Source organism: Falco biarmicus, chromosome 5, assembly GCF_023638135.1.
Source record: "Falco biarmicus isolate bFalBia1 chromosome 5, bFalBia1.pri, whole genome shotgun sequence".
Lineage (NCBI taxonomy): Eukaryota > Metazoa > Chordata > Aves > Falconiformes > Falconidae > Falco > Falco biarmicus.
Window position 1 is genome coordinate 61370577 of NC_079292.1, and position 21801 is coordinate 61392377.

At 41.7% G+C, this 21801-nt stretch overlaps 2 protein-coding genes across 3 annotated transcripts in view; one reads left to right on the forward strand and one right to left on the reverse strand.

Moving 5' to 3' along the window:
- The window catches only part of WASHC4 (WASH complex subunit 4), a 40640-nt gene extending 30047 nt beyond the window's left edge, over positions 1–10593 (reverse strand). The window contains exons 1-6 of the mRNA XM_056338928.1: positions 10460–10593; positions 6328–6467; positions 5206–5259; positions 5017–5082; positions 4802–4847; positions 2299–2366 (exon numbers count right to left, since the gene is read on the reverse strand). Of these exons, the coding sequence (XP_056194903.1) occupies positions 2299–2366; positions 4802–4847; positions 5017–5082; positions 5206–5259; positions 6328–6467; positions 10460–10520 (435 nt within the window). The 5' untranslated portion in view covers positions 10521–10593. The remainder of the gene's footprint in view (positions 1–2298; positions 2367–4801; positions 4848–5016; positions 5083–5205; positions 5260–6327; positions 6468–10459) is intronic.
- A 145-nt stretch (positions 10594–10738) lies between these two features.
- Positions 10739–21801, forward strand: part of ALDH1L2 (aldehyde dehydrogenase 1 family member L2) — a 42120-nt gene continuing 31057 nt past the window's right edge. Inside the window, exon 1 of one of the 2 annotated variants that reach the window (XM_056339851.1) lies at positions 10739–10926. Coding sequence is in view for 1 of the 2 variants with exons in the window: in XM_056339850.1 (XP_056195825.1) it covers positions 19133–19183 (51 nt within the window). In the remaining variant the exon portion in view is untranslated. Of the gene's footprint in view, positions 10927–19025; positions 19184–21801 lie in introns of those variants that run through there. The other variant, XM_056339850.1, reaches the window with a different exon arrangement.

Sequence of the window (21801 nt, forward strand, 5' to 3'; positions counted from 1 at the left end):
CAATTACATAGTACAAAATGAGTTAGAACAGGTCAACTCTGACCACATAAAGGACTACCTTAATATCTATACTGGATTTTAACAAGGTATTCCTTGAGCAACAGGATGAACAAATCTGAGTTGCCCTTAACTGCAATAATATTTGCTCATTATTGCACCCTAAAACCTCATCAGGGAAAAATCAGTGCGTGATGAGAAGAGCCAGTCAGCACACAGATGGCTTCATAACAGACAGCCCACACCGGCTAACCAGCCAGCATGCCATTCCTGCCAGAAGGCTGGCTAACAGCTGAATTCCATCTTCCTCTCCATCAAAAATAGATCTTATTTGGGCTTCTGCCTTCTATTAGTCACCAGTTTACACAAAACGTAAGTGTCATTACTTCTTATACTTGTATTGCTCTAATAAATGCAGCTGAAACAAGGCAACAGAATCCAGGGGAATGGATTAATAGACAAATGAGATCATGTTTCCTGGGGAAGGGGCAAGCAGCTGCCATTTCAAAACCTCCAGGAACTAGTCCAGTTTAATGGCACATGCACTTTAGCAGCTACATAACACAGACAAGATTGTAATTTTATTATCACTGTCTTCTGCAGGGTCAAGAGTATTTAACTAGTGTTTCACAGCATTATTTTTTTAAAAAAATGTTTTGACATAGCAAATTTGAGGCTGTTACACCTAGTTAATCAAGAAATCCCCAACTCAGAAGAGCCAATAAACCAACAATGGACTTCAGCTCTATGAAACCAACATTTCACCTCTTTTGTCATCTTCATTCATATTTTCATGAATGGCCCTTGAGGATCTGCTTATAACATTGACCAGAACAGCACTTCCAAGTCTATGGATATAGACTACTACTGAGTGGGTTCAGGAGAATACAACAGTTGAAAAACAACAAACTCAATGAGGAAAAAGTTTTCCCCATAGCTTTATGAAAAGCAATACACACCTCTTAGCAGAGTAATACTCCCTCCAGGGCAACATCCTGCATCTCCCTTCTTTCCAAAGTTGCTCAATAATCAGCAAGCCATCCTAGCATGCTAAGCTGGCTACAAGCAATACTGCTATTTTTGTGTGCACTGTTTACCCTGCAACTATACACATCAGCATATACCCCATAAACAAACATAAACTTGTTATACAGAGCGGATTTGCAATGTACATAGATATCCATACAGCCAGTCACCCTGATGTCACCTTCCACCCAGACAGGGCATCTGTAGAGGGGAAAGGACCTGTATAATGTCTGGAAAACCACAAGTGTAAGTAGCCCTATTTCAGAATTAGTAAAATGTCTCAAACATCTGCTCAGAAAGAAATAGAGAATGAAGGATGAAACTGACAAACTGATAGGACAAAAAGCTTGAAAAATGGGGACACCTCAACCCCCACTCCTTCCAGATACCATGCCCAAGTGCAGCTGTTAGGGTAAAAAAGACTGAAAAACAGCTTCCTATACCATTCAGCCTACGGCTCAGTAAATGACTACTGCCATGCTACTATACAGCAAGAACAGGAATTTTAACCTTTGTTCAACTAGAATTTCTTTACACATTCTGGAAGCTTCCTGTATGTTCTCTACTTCAACACATACATTTTACTACAAGAAATACTGCATAAAAATAGGAACATTTTTGGGGACAGGACAGTCACTTAAGCTATGCTAAAGACAAAAAAAAATCCTACAGTAGACTGAAACCCAAAAGGACAGGAAATCCTTAGAACAAACACAGGTCCTGTTTTCATGTAAAAGGACCCTGATAACAACCAAACTGTGTAGGAGAGAAGTGTTCTTCCCTGAAAGTTTGAGTGAGGCACAAGCAATTTTTTTCTGGGGACATGTTTTAATTTTACTTTCTTCTACAAGCTAAAAAAAAAAAAAAAAAAAAAAAAAAGATGTATAAACAATTAATCCATTCCCAATTCCCAGTGTCCATGAAAACTAAAACTTGCTAATCAAAATTATAAAAACAGGTATCTTTACTATCAAATGAAACAACCTCAATTATCTTCTTACTGACATTTTCTAATATATTTAATCAACAATTAGACAAACTGTAATTTCCTCTCATTAGACTTCCAGAGTTTTAGACAAGCATAAAAAAAACCCAAAACAATGTGTGATACATCAGCTGGTTGTGACAGGTCTGCAGGCAAAACATAGTAACATATCAAATGACTGCAATGCCTTTCAGCAAGATGCAAGCAGGATACTGCAGATGGTTAAATCTACTTCGCAAGTAAAATCAAGATTAGAACTGCTGTCCAAAAAAAATCAAAACATACCATACCTGCAAGAAAGAAACAAATCTTCCCATCTGTATTTGGCAATCTCCCTCCACCATGCTGGAATCTGTGGCTTAAAAGACAAAACACTTGTCACCGCTTTCAAAAGCCTGCGTTATACCTGTTAAATTACCATTGAAGCTTGCCCTCCAAGCCATTTCTTTGTCATACAAGTGGAACACAATATTATAAGCATACTGATGGAGCTTTAAAAACTTTTTAATTTTGCTTTCCTAAGCTGGACTTATTTTTGAAGTTTCTTTCTCATATAAAGTTACATTGTTTATAAGTTAGATACAAAGCAGGGAGAGGGGAGTGGGAGTCTCAATCATCTGAAAAAAAAATAATACAAAATGGCATTATTTAAAGGCATATATATAATGTAACTTCATATAAAATTTTCCATTTTAAGAAGTTTCTGTGACAGTACTAGGTATTTGTATTGCAAGAAACATCCACTGGTAATTATTTATTGAAAGAATATACTACAAGATTAGTCAGACAAAAAAGTTGTGTAGCATATGATTTCCTCAAGAAACTGATTTTCTTTTTCCTACGTATCATCCTGTACAAAAAGAAACGGCTCACCACCATAGCTTCAAAGCACTTTGTATAACAAAGTACACTAACAGCACACTACGAAATACAGTAATATTGCCAATGCCAAACTGTTTCTGTCAGCTGGGGCAGTCGTAATACCACCGGACAAAACAGTCTTATTAATGCTCTACACCTGAAATTTTTTTACTGGGTCACTCTGAGCAAAAATGGATTACAATTGCAGGTTTAGCTGCTTAAGAACTGCAGGTAAACATACTGCTTCATAGAATATGTTCTTTTAGAGCGGTCACCAGAAAATAAAATAGAGTCTCCATACTTCTGTGAGATGGAGCTCTGGGACATTCTAAATGTTCCATGCTTCCCCTTTACACATTTTATGTAATGTTCATTATTTTAAATTTAAAAAAAACCTATCAACATTAACCATTTAAAGATGAGCCCTAGCCACTTCAGGGACAAGGTGGAAAAAAATGTTACTTTATACAGAGGGAAAAGGGCAGTAGAGTATTTGTTTAAGTTTCAGCCATCCTTCAGTCAGTAACTTTGCCAGCTGTTTTAAGTAAGCAAGCAAGCTTGCTGTTATCAAAGCAGGTGCTACAAGGAGGGATACGGAAGCAGAGAACAATTTCTGCATCTCTACCTAACTCACAGAAGGCTGACCTCTCAGCTCCTGCCATTCTCAATCATTCCCTGCAGACCATCCATCAGGAACAAACTGCTGCTGTAACACACTAATCTGCAGCAGTCTGACTTTTTTCATGCTAGACACAGAGAACTTTTCAGGGATCCCCTAGTATCATTTTGGCAGCATATCACTTTCTTTTAAGATATTTAAAACCATGTCTGACAAGAAGTGAGAATCTGCTAAGAAAAAAAAAACCCAAACCACACAACCCCACACTTCATATTCCTTAACTGAACCACAACAGTCATCTTATATAGCACTAAAAGAATGATAAACAGTGCCTAGCTCAAAGGTTTCATATTCCTCAATATGTCTGTCTCAGTCAAGGGTCTTGAAAAACTTTAAAAAAAAGCTCCTTTACAAGACTACTATGAAAAGGCCTTCCCTTCCTCTCAAATTTCTGAAATAGGAAACAAAGTTAGGTGTTACATCTCTAAACCCATTAACATATCCAGTCCTCAGGACCAAGATCTGCACTTATTCCCAGACTGAAGTCCTTTAAGGTGGAAGCTTAAGACCAGTCCTTCAGAGGAGTTGCTAATTTAACTTCATGACAAAACCCAGCTTTCACCTAAAGCAGGGTTTCATGATTTGTCAATTGAATCACTTATGCCCCTGTATTATGTCATGATCTAAATAGTAGTGCAAGTACTACTACCTGCACTTGACAGGCAGGTGACATTACTTACGCAATCATAGTTGTTCCAAGAGAAGCTGCAGTGTGTTAAAGTAGGCAGGACTTGGTCCAAGTTATTTGTTAATGGTTTCATTGTTTTATTACTATCGAACTGCAGATCTATTATTTTACTACAACCAATGTAAAATCTTGTCCCAGTAGAAAATAAATTGGTTTAGGGTGTATTTACATGTGAAAAACAGGTTTTCAACGTCATACTTTGAAAAATAGCTGCTAAAGTATATAAGCTGTACGTTATACATTTAATACAACCTCAACAGCCTGTACTCCCTACTTCTCATGTAAATAAGACTGCAATAAAACTTCCCGTTAATGTAACAATACATACTGCAGGTAATGGGGTTTTACAGATCAATCTTAGCATTACCTTAAGCTAACTCAGGACAATTACAGGACACTAAGATATATCCATATGAACACCGAATAATGGACTTTGTGGTTATCAGTCAAATATACAAATAAAGCATGTACCTGTATAATAAAATTACACTTATTGTAGCATTTAAGATAACCTGAAGCAACTATGTAAAACTACAAACTTTTACTGTAAAAGGGAGCTACTTACCTCCTTCTCCATAAAACAAGAGGCCATTATAAAATTTAGTTTCTGCCTAACAACAAAAGCAGAAATTTGTTTTTTAATAAAGAGGATATATGAAATCATGCTACAAAAGTTATTTAGACATATCTTGTTTCTTTACTGCTAAAGAATAAATCTATGTATCATGTGACAATCTGCAAACATTTTCATACATATTAACAAAAGACAGCTGAATTTACCTCATATTTTAACTTCTTGATTTCACAGCAAAGAGCAGCATACACAGTTATTACTTTGTTTAGAACCTAGATTCAAAGGGGGGGGGGGGGGGAAAACCACAGAGATTACAAATAGATTCACATTCAGAGGGCTTGGTTTTAGCTAGAATAATTCTATTTTGTTTTTTCTTTTAAGTATAAAGCATTTACCTTGTTTTCTGTCTTTATGAGCTCCAGCAGGGAAGACTGTTCATATGGCAAAAGCTAAAATAAAAGAAGAAAAAAAAAAACCAAAACCAAAAACAACCAAAACCAACAAACAAACAACTTTAGAAAATATTGGTCAAAAATACATTTATCCAACTAGGTAAGTATTCCACCCCCCAGTTTAATCTCAGATAGGGTCCGTAATAAAAGAGCAATAATTGCCCATTACAGGTAAGCTATGCTGCAGGAAACCTTCACTCTTCACATTTAGATGGAAATACCTTTCCTTTCACTCCAGGCAGAAAGGCAAATAACTAGGTACACTATACAGCATTTCCAACAATTTACTTACAAAACTTGGAAAGCAAAAGCATGGTTGTTATGGAGTATGTAGAAAGGAAACCTAAAACATCAATTAAGAATCCCAAATGCAGGAAACAGGATGCATACTGTATTATTTGTATACAGGCACTGACATTTTGTACTGAAGTCAGCCATGATATTGACTAGTTCATACATATCCAGCACTGTGGTGGCCCTACACGTAATTTATTCCAATTATTCAGACAGATGCTTGCTAAAGAGTGCATCTTCAGTGCAGACAAGTTCCATATGGTAACAAAAGTGCTTTTAAATGACGTCTGCAAATTCAGAGAAAAACCATAATGTTCCACAGAGGACAGAGAACTTACGATCAAGGAAATAGCCACCCTCTGGAGGACAGAAAATACTGTACCAAGGCCATTACGTCAAAAGACAACTATAAATACACACATAGTTTGCTCTACAGTTATACAACTATTCGTAAGCTCTTCTGGAACCCCAACACCCATAGGGAAGAAGTTTGCTGAAATTCGCCTTCCCAACACATGAAGAACTCTTAAGTTCCCTTAACTTCCACTAGTATCCAAAAGACTGGAAAAGAATAATATGAAAACAACTTCTCTTATGATACACACCAATTTTTTAATTATTTGATAATTAAAATACTACTGGATAGGTTTCTCAAACACAGAAGTCAAAATTTTAAGAGCACAAATGCATCAAGCTTTTACTTCTCAGGTTTTGAAGGGAAGGAGAAACTAGGAAAATAACAGTTGCAATGCATATGAAATATATGAAGACCTTTAATGCAATGGGATCAAGACTGAAGTCCCAAACATCTCCAACAGAGTCATCCAAAGCATCTTCAGTTCTCTTCAGCTGAGATGTATATTCCTCAAGAAATTTTCCGTAATTCTTCAACTGCACTTCAGCATGAATTTCTGAGAATTGATAACATTCGTACAGTTTTATAGACTGTTCAGTAAACTACAATTTCAAAAATTTATCACAAAAATATTTAACCTGTTGCTGTTTAGCTCCAGTACTGTATTCCTCATTTTGCTGCAGCATTTTTCCTTTAGACAATCACATCTTTAACATAAAGTTCTTATTTGTTTAAAAACAATCCTACCACTTAGTATCAGTTTAAAATAAATCCAAATACTACTTAAAGAATACCAAATATTTAAGTGGTTTGCAGAAAATTATTTTTTAAACATATATTTTCAAACTAAAATCTTAACAAACCTAATAATCACATAAAGATGCTGAGCAAAGAAACAACTGTAGAAATTAGAACAGATGATTCTACCCATCAGCTGAACCAGTACATAAACAATTATACTAGAACTTTGAGGCAAAGGGTCTAATCATTTAGCCTGAGCAGCAGCTGAATTAGTAGCAATCCTCCTACTCTTTCCCTGCTACCTCTCAGTAAGTTACTTAGGCATTACATGGGAAGTTTATGGCTTTTAATCATTCCCTCCACTTGCAAATTCACCATCTTCAAGCAGAACTTTTCTTCTGCTTGGCACCTGAATACTGAAATGCAGAGCTGTCCTGTTATCATTTGGGGCAAGTAGGTTCGAAAGGTAACATCCACCTAGTCAAACACCAAGAATAGTAGTATTAATTAGCAAAGAAAGTCTAAAGACAATCAGTGCACAAAAGTTTCATTCACTCTATCCTGATCTTTCGTCTTCCCACATTAAAACACTCCCCCCCTCCTCCCCAAATTATATACAATTACTGACTTAGTTGCATAATCTAAACTACAGAGTGAATGATTACAGCTCAAGCCTTCAATACTCAGTAAGGAAGCACAATCCTTTCTTGTGTGAAGACTAAGGTGTCTTCCCCATAATTAGATAACAAATCTAATAGCTTGTGACCTTCTGCTATTTGGCAAAAAAAGGATTACCTAAAAAAGTTAGAGAATGTAAGTCAGCCGAACAACTGAATTTTTTCTGAACAAGAATTCAATTCTCACATAGCTTTAGACACTCTCATTCCACATTTCAGGAAGCAGGCTGCTCTAGAAAGTTAAACACACTTAGATTCTTTTATTCTGCACATTTAACCTCTTACCCATCCACACTGCCAGTAACTGCCAAATGGTAGTTGACGGGTACTTCAGTGGGAGAGCACTGCCAAATCAATTATCACTTAGACATTTTTTGGAGAAAGAAAATATTTTACTGAGACACTGAACCGGGCATAAGGGGAAAAATTAGTACGGAAAAGATGAGGACTATGCACAGGTAGGCTGAGACTGAGAAGGCAAAATGACTGCAGTGAAGTTCTGTCTAATTCTAAGCTACTACTTTGAAGCCAGCAGCAATGCCAACCATAAGGGCACACAGACTGAAAAGCCTGTCCAAGAGGGTCGGTAAATTCTCCCACACCAAGTTCTGCATTAGTGCTGTTGGCCTCTACCTGTACCTGCAGCCTAGACAGTGCACAGGCACTGTCAAGATAAGGATACTGAATTTCATGTAAATGGATAAGCAGCAAGTGAACAAAAAAAACCTCTCCATCAGCAGTATGCACTCCAGACACTGATGTGCAGCCCTTGAGTTGTATCATTGTATTATTCCATTCTACTAAATTCATCTCATCTTTTAAGTTCCTTCCAGTGCATCTTCTGGAAGCTCTGCTGCAGAAAACTAGTAAAACACTGATGGATGCAGAGCCCTGCAGAATGAAGTTTAACTAGCCACCATGTCAGCTTCAGTACTTTACTGCTAGAAAACGCAGAGTATAGAGACTTACCATTATAGAGTTATGCTGCAGTATACCCCTAATCCCATCTCCTCCCTTCACGTAATAGACAAACTAAGCAGCAAAACTGATGGGAGATACTGGGGCTTTATCAGAAGAACAGAAGATTCCAAGTCATACAACAGTAGTAAATTAGCACTGCTGTTCAAATCAACTCCCCATGAAACAGGCAGCATTTCTCAAACAAAATCTTGCAGCAGTGCTGTGCTAGAGACCCACAAACCGTCCCCTTTCCAGCAGCCAAATGTTGGGTTTGAACAATGCTATAGCTCAACTTAACTGATGTTAAATATTTCCAATATGTAACTATTGTTAGCCATCAATTTGCCACCTTGTACTGATTATATACAAAATAAGAGACAAGCGTGGATAATTTCTCACTATTTTAGACAGACAAGAGAGTGAAAGCTTCTAGCTAGCCAGAGTCAGGTATGGCTGAACTGATTAAAAGAAGGACTTGGAGATGGGGGAAGATGCAGAAAAATTTTCCTAAACAAACTGGCTCACACAGAGAAAGAAAAAGAAATCACAGAAATCAGATAGTTTTTCTTTAGAGCAGCAGACATACTTCAAAGGGTAGAATGCATTTACAATAAGGTTTGATTTAGTTTCTCCTCAGGTGATAAAAACATTATAATTCGAACAATGAGAGAGATCTACTCAGCAGTACAGATTCCCCAACTCAATCTTCTTCCATAAAATGAGCAATATCAATAGTCAATGGACTTAATGCCACAGCAGGATTTGCAAGTGCCATGTCCATAAATACCTAAGACAGAAATGCAACAAACTTACTTAGTATCTTGTGTCCTCGGTTGAGGACATTATAATCGCTAAAGGTTAGTGATATAGGTATAAAATGAAAGTAGACAGTAATAACAACAAAAAATGTTTTTCAAGTCACAGGATTTTTCTTTGGCTTTTCTCTAGGACAACACTGTGTGCTGTTCTCAACAGATCGGCCTGTTTGTTCACTGTCAAGATGGTGGTAACGAAGCATACTATGTCATGTAAAGTTCTCACAGCTGCACTTAATGTCATGGTCAAACTAGCAGAGATCTGGCATTTTCAGTAAAAGCTACATTTTCCATTCTACAGCTGGAGAACTGGTAAAAACCTTGGCTCTGGCCAGCTTCAGTTTCCACTGAAATCCAAATTAAATTACTATGGTATAAACAGTATCATCCCTTGGGATAACATTATATGTGAAACAGTTGGTCCATAAGTGACATATTTTCACAGCAACACCTGGTGTAATTATTTTGGCAGAGTTCAATTTACAGTGTGTATTACAGTGTGACAACCATACACATTCCCTGTTTAGAAAGTAGGTCACCTCCACAGGCTGAGAAAAGCGTGGATTTTGATGGGCACACAAACCCACTATCAAAGACTTCAGTATCACAAGGTCTTACTTAATTGTTTTTTAAAGGTGAAACTGCAAGTGACCACCCAACTCCGTGCCAGCAAACCTCTACCAATGGAAGCTGCAGATAACTAACTTATCCCGGTATGACTTCTCTGGCTAACTGAGGAAGCAATTGCAAAAATTTGTGAGCCACGAGAAATGATCAGGAAGGAAAGAAACACCGTCCCCACGACGAGAACCTCTGTTCCCCCTGCCTGGTTCGTGCAAGGGAAGGTCACACAAGACTGCCACCACCACCCCCCACCCCACCCCCCACCCCTGCCACACCGGGGCACCGGAGGCGACCCCCCAGGGGGGGTAAAGGATGATGGGTTGGAAAAGCCCCTCTCCCACCCCAAACAATCCCCGACAACTTGGGTGGTAGCCGGAAAAAAGGCCACCACGGCACTCTACCCCCGCGGGCCCAACCGGAGGACGATGCGCGCGGGGCGGGCGGCCGGGGCAAGGGACGCGGCGAACACCCGGCTCCCCTCACCGGGCAGGGTCCGTGAGGGAAGCCGGGAGGGTGGCGCCGCTCAGCTCCCACGGCTGCCTCCTCCTCCCGCCCGTTCCCAGCGGGGATACAGCGACGTGAGGGGCCGGGAGGGGGCCGGGGCCGGGAGGGGACCAGGGTCTCCTCAGCCCGCGCCTCCCCCCACGCTGTAGCGGTTCCCGCCGCAGCCCCGCCGGCCTAGCGCTGGCGCTGGCCCCGGCCCTCCCGCCCCGCCTTTCGCCAGCGCTCACTCTGCGAGCCGTCGTCGAGGCGGTCGAATTCCCAGTCCGGGGACAGAGTCTCCAGCGCCATGACCAGCGCCCGGCAGCGGCTCCCCCTCCTCCCCTGACTCAGGCGCACGGGACTTCCTGCCCCGCCGCCGCGCCGCGCGCTGGGAAATGGAGGCGGAGGCGGGTGACTGGACTCCGGGGGGGGGGGGGGGGGGGGGGAGGGGGCGGCGGGCGGCAGCGCCCCCGCCAGGACAGCCGCTGCGCTGCACCGCCCCTCCCGCCGCCCGCTCTGGCAGTTCCCTCACGGCGCGGCGGGCCCGGGCTGGAGCGCCGGTGCCGCGAAGTGCCGGCCCCACGGCGGAGTTCAGGGGGATTAACGCAGAGGCGGGGCCGGGAGGAGGCACGCACTGCTTCGGCCCCGTGGAGGCAGCTGCCGCGGGCGGTGGCGCTGCCGAGGTTCCTGCGGAGCGGGCAGCGGCGCCTCAAAGGTGCGGTGGGGCAGGGGCGTCCCCGCTCTCCCCTTTCCTCTGACTCCTCTGCATCTGTTGATCCGATCCTTTCGGTGAGGCAGGGCCTGCCCCTGAGGGACCGGGGCTTCGTCGGTGAGGGAGGGCCTGCCCCTGAGGGACCGGGGCTTCGGGAGCTTTCCTCCATTTTCCCTGGTGTAGTGGGCCCCATCCCCCTCACACCGATTGCACACCTCTGTCACGGTGCCGAGAAGAGGCAAAGCTCTGCCGGGTGCAGTCGATCGTGTAACACACGGACACACACCCCCCTTTCTGACGGTGGAGGAGGGATAGGTGGGAGGACCTACTCCAGTCCGGGGGCAGGGTCTGGAGCTGAGGCAGTGCCCGGGGTGGCTGCAGCAGCAGCACCATCTCACCATCTCGCTGCCGTTTGTTGTCACACAGAGCCATGAAGCACTTACCTGCGTGCGGTCTGTCAATGATTTTTTTCCAGGGCCCGGATGGGTATATCAGAGAATAAAAATAGAAGTACTTTGGGTAACAAAAGAAGTACCCATTCGGGGCCATTAGCAATGACCACAGCAATTGCATTCCCTCCGGAGAATCTGTAGCATCAGCAGAAAAGGAAATGGCTTCAAAAGCAGTGTCACCAGCAGTGCCAGTGGGGAAAGAGCAACAAAAATAGCAACTCCCGTAAGAAATGTATCAGTAAGTGCAGGATTGATACCGACAGAGTTCAAATTAAATGTACACACGCTTTAGCTATTGTAACTTTGAACACTCAGGATGTCAAGGATGGAATTTTGTAACAGGAACTTATGTAAAAGGAACTTATCTTAGAAAATGGCCATATAGACTTTAGCGATTAAGGAAGACCAGGATACTTACAGAATACCTACAAAGCATCTGGCGAGAATAACAGTTGTGGGGTATCCTGGAATTAACTTCAAAATGAGTAGGGGCACCCACTCAAATGACTACCGACGTCCACTCCAGACCCCCCCATGCATGTGTAGTATAGTTTTACAACATTAGCAATATGTTAATATAGTGGATAGGGGTGGTCAATGTGAGGTGTATGCCAAACTAACAGATTATGTAAATTTGAGTGTATAAATAATGCTAAGCTTTCTGTCTAAGTTTGCACTTTGTTTGGGGAACTTCCCTCGAGTGTCCGATTCTGCACACAATTGGATAAAGCAATGTCTTCTTCCTAAATGTAGTCTTTTCTGCATTTCAGTAGCTCGGGAAAAACGATAACAGGATCATCCATAAAAGCTAATTCTGTAATGCAGCAGGTCTGAAAACAGCACCTGTTACAACTGTTTTCTGATTAAATGGAATCCATCCCTTGGAATCTACTGACTTTAAAAGTTTTTAAGGAAGAAACCTTCTAAAGAAGGTTGGCAGGTTTATTGTTGATGAAGTTTTACCTGTTAAAAACGCATTCCAAGACGCCAGTCTGGGTCTGGCAAAGAAGAGATCAAATTTAGTTTTGTGTGAAATGACATAAACAATGTTTGGAATAACTGGAATATTTTTAAGGGAGAGATGTCAGCTTTGGTAAAGGCTGTCAAATAATCATAATAAAAATATGTCTTCTCTACTTATTGGCTCCTGTGCAAGTTTAAGATGTTCATATTGGGGCTTTTCAATCCCTAGAAATTTAATTGTGCGGGACATTAACAGCTGGCAGTGAACACAAGTGCCTCAAAGGAGATGTTAAGCCCACAAAATGAAACCACAATTTATGCTAGACATTAAAGATTGCATTCTGTCTACAGACATGCAGATGCAGCTTTCATTTGCCTCAGTAGAGCTACTATACATTTATTCAAAGCCAACATGTCTTCCAGTTCTGAAAACCAAAACAATATAAATTTTTTTTCTACAAACCATATATGCTTTCTTTGCAACAAATATTGTTTCTTTCTGCTATGGAAGACTGCACATACACAGAGGCTTTCAGACTACTTAAAAAGTAGTCACCAGGCTTTTTGTTACCTGCCTCAGAAAAACTTGATCTTGAAATCTGCAGGATGATACAAGAAGGAAACTTGTAGAACTGGCACTTGGTAGGGCCCTCCCTTCCCCACATTGGAATTGAATTTGTAAAGAGTGAAATATACTGTAGGGTTGGTTATTACAAGGTTGTGAGATCCTCAAAACTGCATGCAAGGTAACCCAACTGGTTGGTCGATACAGTAGCCAAAGCAGAGTGCATTGTGATCCCCACAGCATAAACTGACATAGACCTTATTTTTAATATAGGAAAAGCAAATTATTTTAAAAGAAAATGTATTGAAGTGGTGCCTTTTTAGAAAATGAGCAGGAGACTCTTTAACTGGAAAAAGCACAATTAGACTGTAGGAAGTACACCAGCCAAATTTTATGCTGCCATTCACGATGCAGTTACTTGAACGACATACTAGCAGATTTTCCTTCGGCTCACTGGGTGGCAGTGTTTTGTTGCTTACACTGAAGTTATTTAGGTCAATTCCGGATGCTCCTAGAATTCCTATTTCGTCTGAAAATCTGATTTAGATTTTATCTTGAAGCTGACTGTTTTATAGTGACAGCAAGACTAGGTCAGCTTTGATTGATGACAGGGGAGTTAGAACTAGATGATCTTTAAGGTCCCTTCCAACTTAACTGTTCTATGATTCTGTGATGTTTTCTGTGCTGTTTTACCAGTGAATGGCTTTATGCTGTTTGCTCGTGTGAAATTATCGACATTTTATATGCATAATTTCTGAAAGCTGAGTGGCACTCGTGGCTTCCATTTGTGCCAGGAAGCTTTTATTTGATACAGCTTCATTTGTTTGCTAATTGCTAAGATTGCTCAAATATCTGTTAGTATCTTCAGGTAATACAGTAGTCAGAAAAATCCCTAGACTCTGTTTAGAACAGTGATTTTTGGTAAGCAGAATATTACTGAACACAGGCATAGTTGATAAAAAAAAAATTCTTTCGACCAGACCGAAATGATCATGAAAGTAAAATTTCATATTGGACTTTCACATGAACCGAGTGAAATGTGAACGTAAAGGTGTTCCAGCTGAAATTACTTGTTACACTTGGGTAGGTGAGAGAAAAAAGTCCAAAATGTAGTAGAGTTAATATAGTAGTATGACCATTTTATTTGTAGAGTGAAGTGGCTAGGTATCTATGGATTCATAAATCAACAGGAGCTTGATCCTATGAGGTATTAAAAATCTTTTCCTTTAAAGTTATCCCAGTTGGAAATATCATTCAACACGGGACAATACAGTTACCTGGTATTTTTAAACAGTAGTTTTATGATGTTTGAAAGCTGATGGAAAAGTTTAACATAGCATTCAAACAGGAACCATTTTATTTAAAAAAAAATAAAAAATGGTGAAAATCATCCAGAGCAAAAACTGCTTCTCATGTATACAGGCAAAGTTCCACCAAAACTGATAGAATTGTAGTTACTTATAGGAGAAAGAAATTGGTTTGCTGGATCTGCAGGAAACCAACTATACTATACATTCCTTGTCTGTGGAACACTTAATGCTCAGCACTCTGAATATTTTAAATAAAATAAAGTTCTAGGTTTTGTGGTTAAGATTCCCAGAAAGGAGTTACAATCTGGGATTTTCTCTTCTCAACTCTGTTCCACAAAGATAATGTTAACTTTTGCAGAAGTAGTTTCTATTCTATTGTATGGAATCTGAGAGACTTCCATTTATGCATATGAGTAAGGCATCTTGCACATAGTTCTTTCTACTGGTTAAACTGGTAAAAATATTCCCTTTCCTCATCAAATATATGCCTCCTTTCAGTTACTAAGAAAAATGAATTGCCAAGCATAAGGTCTTAAATAGTTGCCTATATGGCAGAAAATCTGTATCAGTAGGTTATGAAAGCTTTACTTTGATGTGGGTGTCTGGCCTGAAAGGAAGTTAAGACCCAGTGGGAAAAAAAACCACAAACAATCAACCAAACAAGTTTTAAATATAATTGTTGCAGAGATAAAGCAAGAAACAACTTTCCTATGAAATCTTGTTTCAACAAGTAGAAAACATGAAAAGTTTCTGTTGTATAAAATTTTAGTTGAAACTTGTCATATGATTAACATTGTTAGGAAATAACCAGTACAAAGCTTTACTTTATTTTTTCTAATTACTCTATCTTAAAAACTGGGTGAACTCTAAAGTACTCCTGAAGAATTTGAGTCTGAACTACGACCAAATCTTTATTCATCATGAAAAGCCCCATCAAGGCTGATTTCCAGTGACAAAAAGCCTATGCAGTGCTAATTTAGTTGATTACTGAATCCCAGGGCATGATTTTCAAAAGAAAGCAAATCCTAGAAGAGTCCAAGCAGTTTCCCAAGCACTTCAGTATCTGCACGTACTCGGAGCCTTGTGGGACACAGCCTTCCCTTATGTTCTTTCCAAGTCTTGATATCTTCAAAGGCACTGAGTAACTTCTGCTTCACAGGAATCCACCAGGATTTATAACGTTCAGCTGGATTAGGTCTTGCATTTGTTCTGTACATGTCTGCACATACAAACACATTTTGCTTTGTGAGCATGCTATTGAACAAGCATGTTTACCTCCTGAATAGTTTTTGTATACATATCCCCCTATCTGTTTTTGCAACTTGCTGACATACATCTCTGGAAAATTAGGGAACAGAAAGGGGAAAGGCCATGCTGGGAAGCTTACTATGGATAATTGCAGAGTTTTTTCAAAGCTAAACATTGGCTTTAGGAAACAATGACCAGAACTGGAAGAAAAAATGAAAAGAGAGAATTTAATGTATAAAATGTGCTCCAAACCAACTGGATAAATTTACACTGATACTGCTGGAGCTGGGTTTTCTTCCCAGATTAACAAGAAACTTTGATAATTTGAAAGGTACTTTTCTGATCAGTATACAGAAATCAGTGGGGAATACTTTATGTCACTTTTTCCAAACAACATATAGCCCCGAGGAATGTGTTATAACCATTATGGTATTTTAACACTGATGCTGGAGTTGATTATGTCACCTACTGCTTACTCTCAGACAGACAGGTCAACCTAATAATTTTCTGTATCACAAAAAATGTACAATTTGAATTCACTGCAAATGTTTACACTGATCCTTGAAATTCTAAATAGCCAATTTGTTAAGTGGTCGTTAAAACCCATACGTATGAATCATCACTCTGATGATAAGGAAGAAGCTGAAGGTACACAGATACCATCCTTGCATGTGATTTAGCACACACTTTTCCTTGTTCGTCTCCCTGCCCCTCTCATTGCTATGAAGTCTAAAGTAAAGCCCATGTATTACTCCCTCAGCCCCTCTTTATACCGTGATTCTGCTGATGACACCTTCTCTTGTGATTTTTCCCTTTTGTCACCCAGCATTTTAGTAGTCTGTGAAGTAAACGGAGATATATTATTGTCTTAATAGATTTGGAGATGAAGGTATGCCAGCCATTTAAAACTTTGGTGCTTTACATGTGCATTATTATACTATGTTGTGTGTGTATTACGAATAGAGCCCACAAATCATTACAAATTGCTTACCTAGGAAAACCAGTTCTTTTGCTGTAAGCCTGTGTGACAGTGGTTAAATGCCAAGTATGTGGTGTTCTAGTTGGAAGAATTTTGGATCATGAACCAGGATTTGGAGTTTCATGAACTTCAGCAATGAATGAATCCAGTTCCAAACCTTGCAGTATAGGACCATTTTGATGCCAGCTTTTGTAGTAGAAGTTGTTTGCACACTGTTGTATGGAATGTGTCCAACATCTATCAAGTCATAGGAAGACTACACATCCACTGATTCCTCCTACCGCCTGAAGTAGCGAAACAGTAAGGACTAGATGTCAGTAGTTTTTATTTGAGCACATAGTGGTTTTGGTCAGTTGCATGTCTGTCTTGTGCATGTGTGTGTATAGTTCCTGTATTGCCGCAACATAATCTATCCAACTGTAATTATTAACCTTTCTTAAATTCAAAAAGAAGATTAACAACAGGCATTTCAGACTGACAGTGCCTGTAGCAAAGTGATACATTTTAGTCCAGCAAATTATGAGGTTTGATGTTTTTATTGTACAATTTAAAGAAGGTTTATTTTAAAGAAACATTTTAACAATGAAATTTGGTAGATCTTTTGTGCGATAATTAGAAGATCTGAGGCCACATACCCATAGAAGTAACCAGTAGCAACAGAATATATACTATTTTAAAAATAAGCCACAAGCCAATATCTTTTAGCTTTCTTATTGAAAATCTGGAATTACTATGTGCTGTTCTTTTTGAAGCCATAGTACCACAGATACTAAAGAAGGAACCACCTGTATAAACATATTGTCCCCACCTTGTTAATGGGGCTTTTTGAGGAATTCTATTAGTTTAGTTTTTAATGTCTCGGAGAAAGAAACCAACTGCTTCCCTATCCCATAATCTGATAAATCACCACATATTCCAAATGACAGCATCATGAGAAGAATCTCCACTGAAGTGGGCCAAATACTCCGCTAGGTTTTTCATCCCATAGAGAGGAAATTATAGGAACTGACAGCTGATTTTCTTTGGTGAATTTTCCTTGCAAAAGGAAGTCCAGTGGTTTATTTTAATTAAAAAGTTTTTGCTATAATTTCTGTTGATTCCACTGGATGCCGTCTACACTTATGGGACTGCCAAGAGCCTTGAGTAAAGGGCAGGATAGTTTTGCTTCACAGAAGTAAACTGGGGAATGAATTATGTTACGAGAATCATAAGATAAGCCCTTATGTAACTTCACTCCATGCAGGATTGTGTTGTGCCAGCCTGACTGACTTTGGGAATGGTACAATTTACCTCTTGCAGCACCTCAACTCCCCCAGTGCCCTGGACATGGGGTGGGCAGCACTTCTGCAGCAGTGCTCTTCTCTCGGGTAGCACTGAGCATTTGAAGCACTCTGAGAAAGAGGGTAGGGGCCTTGGAATTAAACCCTGGGGCTTACTATTGCAGTTCTTTTATAAGAAAGCATCAAAAAAGTCAGTGAGAAATGGATGCTTGCAAGTACTAGGCAACAAGTTGTCTACTGTATTTTCTCTTGTAGCAAGATCTGTGCATAAATTTGGTTTAAGTGTTGCCTCTGACCTCTCCGATGTAGTCCACAACTTGACCATATCAACTTTTCCATGTTTTCCTCCCTTGTTTTCCTGACAGAACCAGAGTGCATTTCAGTCTTTTACCCACCCTTCTTCTTTAAGCGTTTAAACCTGACCCAATTTTCTATGATGCTTGTACTACTGCCATGCAATCTACTTTTGGTTTTTCTATTTGTATCCCTTTTGGGATCATTTTTGTTTGCCTTCTCATTTTTTTTAGCACTTTGAATGTGTATTTTCAAGATCTTGATACTTCTGACAAGAAGATTTTGTTGGGACTTTAGAAGCATATTGAAGTTGTAACATTTCCGTTAATAGATGACCTCAAATGCTAGAAGACTTTTAGTTTTGAGTGAGCTGCTTTAAAGATACCTGGCGATGTTGGCGATATGGATTTCCAGAACGTCATTACTGTTTTTTAACCTCCTTACTGGCATTTTTGCCATGCAATAAACTAAAAATTAGTGTCGATCTTTTGGCTGCCACAGCAGATTCACATGAACGCCTCGCCGACAGCCCGGGCAGAGGGGGCGAAGCTGTCGGTGCCGGGCTGTGCCGGCCCCGGGCCGGGAAGGACAGCGGCCGTGGTGGCCCCCCCGCGGCACGCGAGCGCTGGGGGCACCGCACGCGCCTGGGGCCACAAAACGCCGCCCGGGTGGCCATGACTCGCGTCCTCGTGGGCCAGGAGCCCCTCACCCCACCCTGCTAGTCCCGGCCTTCGGGCCCCGCGGGCAGCGGCGGGGGAGGACGCTACAGCCGGCCCCGGGGGCTGCGCCCGCCGGGGGCAGCGCAGGGCAGAGGCGCTTGCCTGGCTCCCCGCCCCCTTCCCGCAGCTGCCCGGCCCCTGCGACCCCCGCCGCCGCGCCGGCGCCGGGGCCGGTCCCGCCGTGCGGCCGCCGAGGGGGCGGAGGGCGCGGCGGCGTCGGCAGGTGCGGGGCTCCCCCCTCCGCCGCGCCGGTGCCCACGGGATGGGCGGGGGCGCGCCGCCGCGGCTGCACGCGCTGGCAGGGCGCCAGCGGCATCGTCGCGGGTTGCATCAGACGAGGCGGTCCGCCGCGGCCGCGGCTTTCGCCGGGCGGCCGAGGGAGTCGGGGGCCCGCGCAAGATGCTGGGGACAGCCCCCCGGCTGCTGCGGGCCATCTGCACGACGGCCGCGGTAAGCAGCGTGGGGCGGGTAGCGGGGGACGTGGCCCCCCCGTGCCGTGCTGTGCCGTGCCGTGCCCTGCCCGGGAGCGAACGGCAGGGGCTGCTCGGCGTGCCTCATCGGTCAGCCAGGGGCCGAGCAAGGAGGGGGAAGTGGCGGGAGGGGGCATTTTTGCGGGATGTGGTGCGCATTATCTCTGCCGGGGTTTCGGTAACGCGCGTACGGGCGCGGGAAGGTCGGGAGGGCTGGGGAGGGGGCTGGCTCTGGGCGCAGGAGCAGCATCTTGCCCGGCGGGTCTGCGGGCGGGATCGCAGCCATCATCTGGGCGCTGCATCTCGCAGGGATGTGCCTCGGAGCTGCGGGGAACACGCTCCAGCGGTGCCGTGACAATCCCCAGTGATCAGTCGCGTGTGGAGAACAATGTGAGCGTGGCTGTTCGCTTCCTCCCTCACGCTGGATGTGCTCCGTGAGGAGCTGAAGGTTCTTTTCTCAGTGAGGAAGGGATGTGCCCCCGTTCCCAGTGCCCGAGGGAAGCCCCCCGCTGTGGCCTAGGACGAGTGTGCAGTTTGTGACCCTCTCAGCGCCAGTTCCTACCTCTGGGATGGTGGGTTGCGCAGGGCTGAAGTTGGTGGCCTACATTTCTCTACACCTTATGGTTTAGTTTTTTAAAGCTCTGCACATTTGTTCCAAGCCATTCTTTATGTCCTGTTAAATATATAGCCCGAAGAACTCCTGCCAGTAACAGCTCCCTGAAAGCCTTGCCCAGTCCAAATTGTCCAGATGTGTAGGTCTGGCAAGCTGAGCGAGACTAGGAGATTTTTTTCATTCCAAAGACTGCTCTTTGTTTCGTGTTTGACTGCTCAGTTTAGCGTGAGGACAGCAGTCCTCCGTATGTATCTAAGGTGTTAGAATAGAGAGGTTTAAACAAGCTTTTTGGAAATGTGCTCAGCAGTGCCAACAAGTGAGACTGAGTGACTGATGAGAACGCATTGCCTGTAGACGGTGTAGAGGGAGGGGAGGCTCTACGAGGGGTTGCTATTTGGAGGCACTGGAATGTAGCACGTGTAGGGGGATCCTCAGTAGAAATAAAGCTGCAGTATTGCTTTCCAAAGGAGGCATAAATTCTACATTGATTTTTAAGAAGATGTGACATTAAAATATTTACTAGCTTCACTAAATCCTTATATAGAATAAATAAAATATTGTAACCTTTTTGATAGTAAGCTTCGTAACCAGAGTAGCAGTTACTAAATGCTAGCCTTCAAGAAGTTTGATTAGAAACTGATAACCAATTGAATGTTAGACACTGATACGAAAGAGGCAGTAGTAGCAAAATATTTTTATTTATGAAATAAATATTCTCCTGTGGATAGGTTTTGCAACATTAGACTCTTCTGAGAGAAGAATATGTAGCTCTTGGACCTGGTTTCCATTTTTAGGAACTAGAACTTCACAAGATAGTTACCAGCATTTGTAAGGCTGTTTCAGTGCTTAATTCTATTTATTAGCTTTATTTTTGGTTAGGTGTTTTGGAGGAAAAAAAGAACCAGAATGGAAACTAACATTAAAATACTGTATATCTTTTAATGAGCTATTGTAAAATGAATTCTAGTATGGTATCAACAGATGGTATGGCCAGAATATTTAAATAGGGAAGTTAAAATTAAGTCTGTGCTTTCGTATTGAGGCAGTGAAATAAAAGTGGACTTTCAGACAAGTTGAGCATTCAAGGTAAGACTGCTTGTATAAGCAGCTCTTAGGTTTTATGCTCCTTACCTTTAGCTTATTTTCTTCATCCAAATTGGGAGCACTTGAGTCTGGGAAACAGAATTAATATTAATCTGTGTTATAATATATGCAAAATAGACAGTTAAAGATTAAAAGTTCAGACAATGAAAACAACAGAATTACGGCAGAGTGAGCACCAACTTTCTGAACTCTTATCTTTTGGTAGCACTGTCATAACTACTAATTATCCTATTATTAGTCATAAAAAAAGGGCCAGATCTCTCTAAGCCATCTGAACTGCATTGTTTGCTGTAACTGGAAAGGAATTGGGTAATTTTACAAAAGTACAGCAAAAAATCCACTCTGATACTACATGACCATTGACCTTTGCATGCATCTGTTAATGAATGTTAGGTATCTATAGTCAGCCAGGCAACTGCAAAAGAAATCTAACATAACCTCTTAACATCACTGACAGAAACAATAAAAAGTTTAATCTTTGTATGTGTTAGTGATAATGATTCAGTATCCTTCTAGTACATTATTCAACAAGATTGTTTTGGTGTTCTTTAATTCTACAGCTTCTTGATGAATGCTAGTGATGGCACACTGTACAAAACGTGCCATTTCTGTAAGAAAAAACCACCAAACTGTTTTTAATTTGTAATCTTACAGAACTTCCCATTTTAGTTGGGTGTTACATCCACATTAAATTCTTCTAAAAGGATTTCCCACTTTCACAGGCTTAACTCAGGTAAAAATGCTTGAGGAGAATTTCCAAAAGAAGAGGCAGGGTGGCTATAAGGTCTCATGCAGTTGCTCAACTGTAATTTTTCAAACAAAACAAAAAATTAAGGACTGAATTCCTGGTCTGATCATGCAAGCCCCTCCACATACGGGAT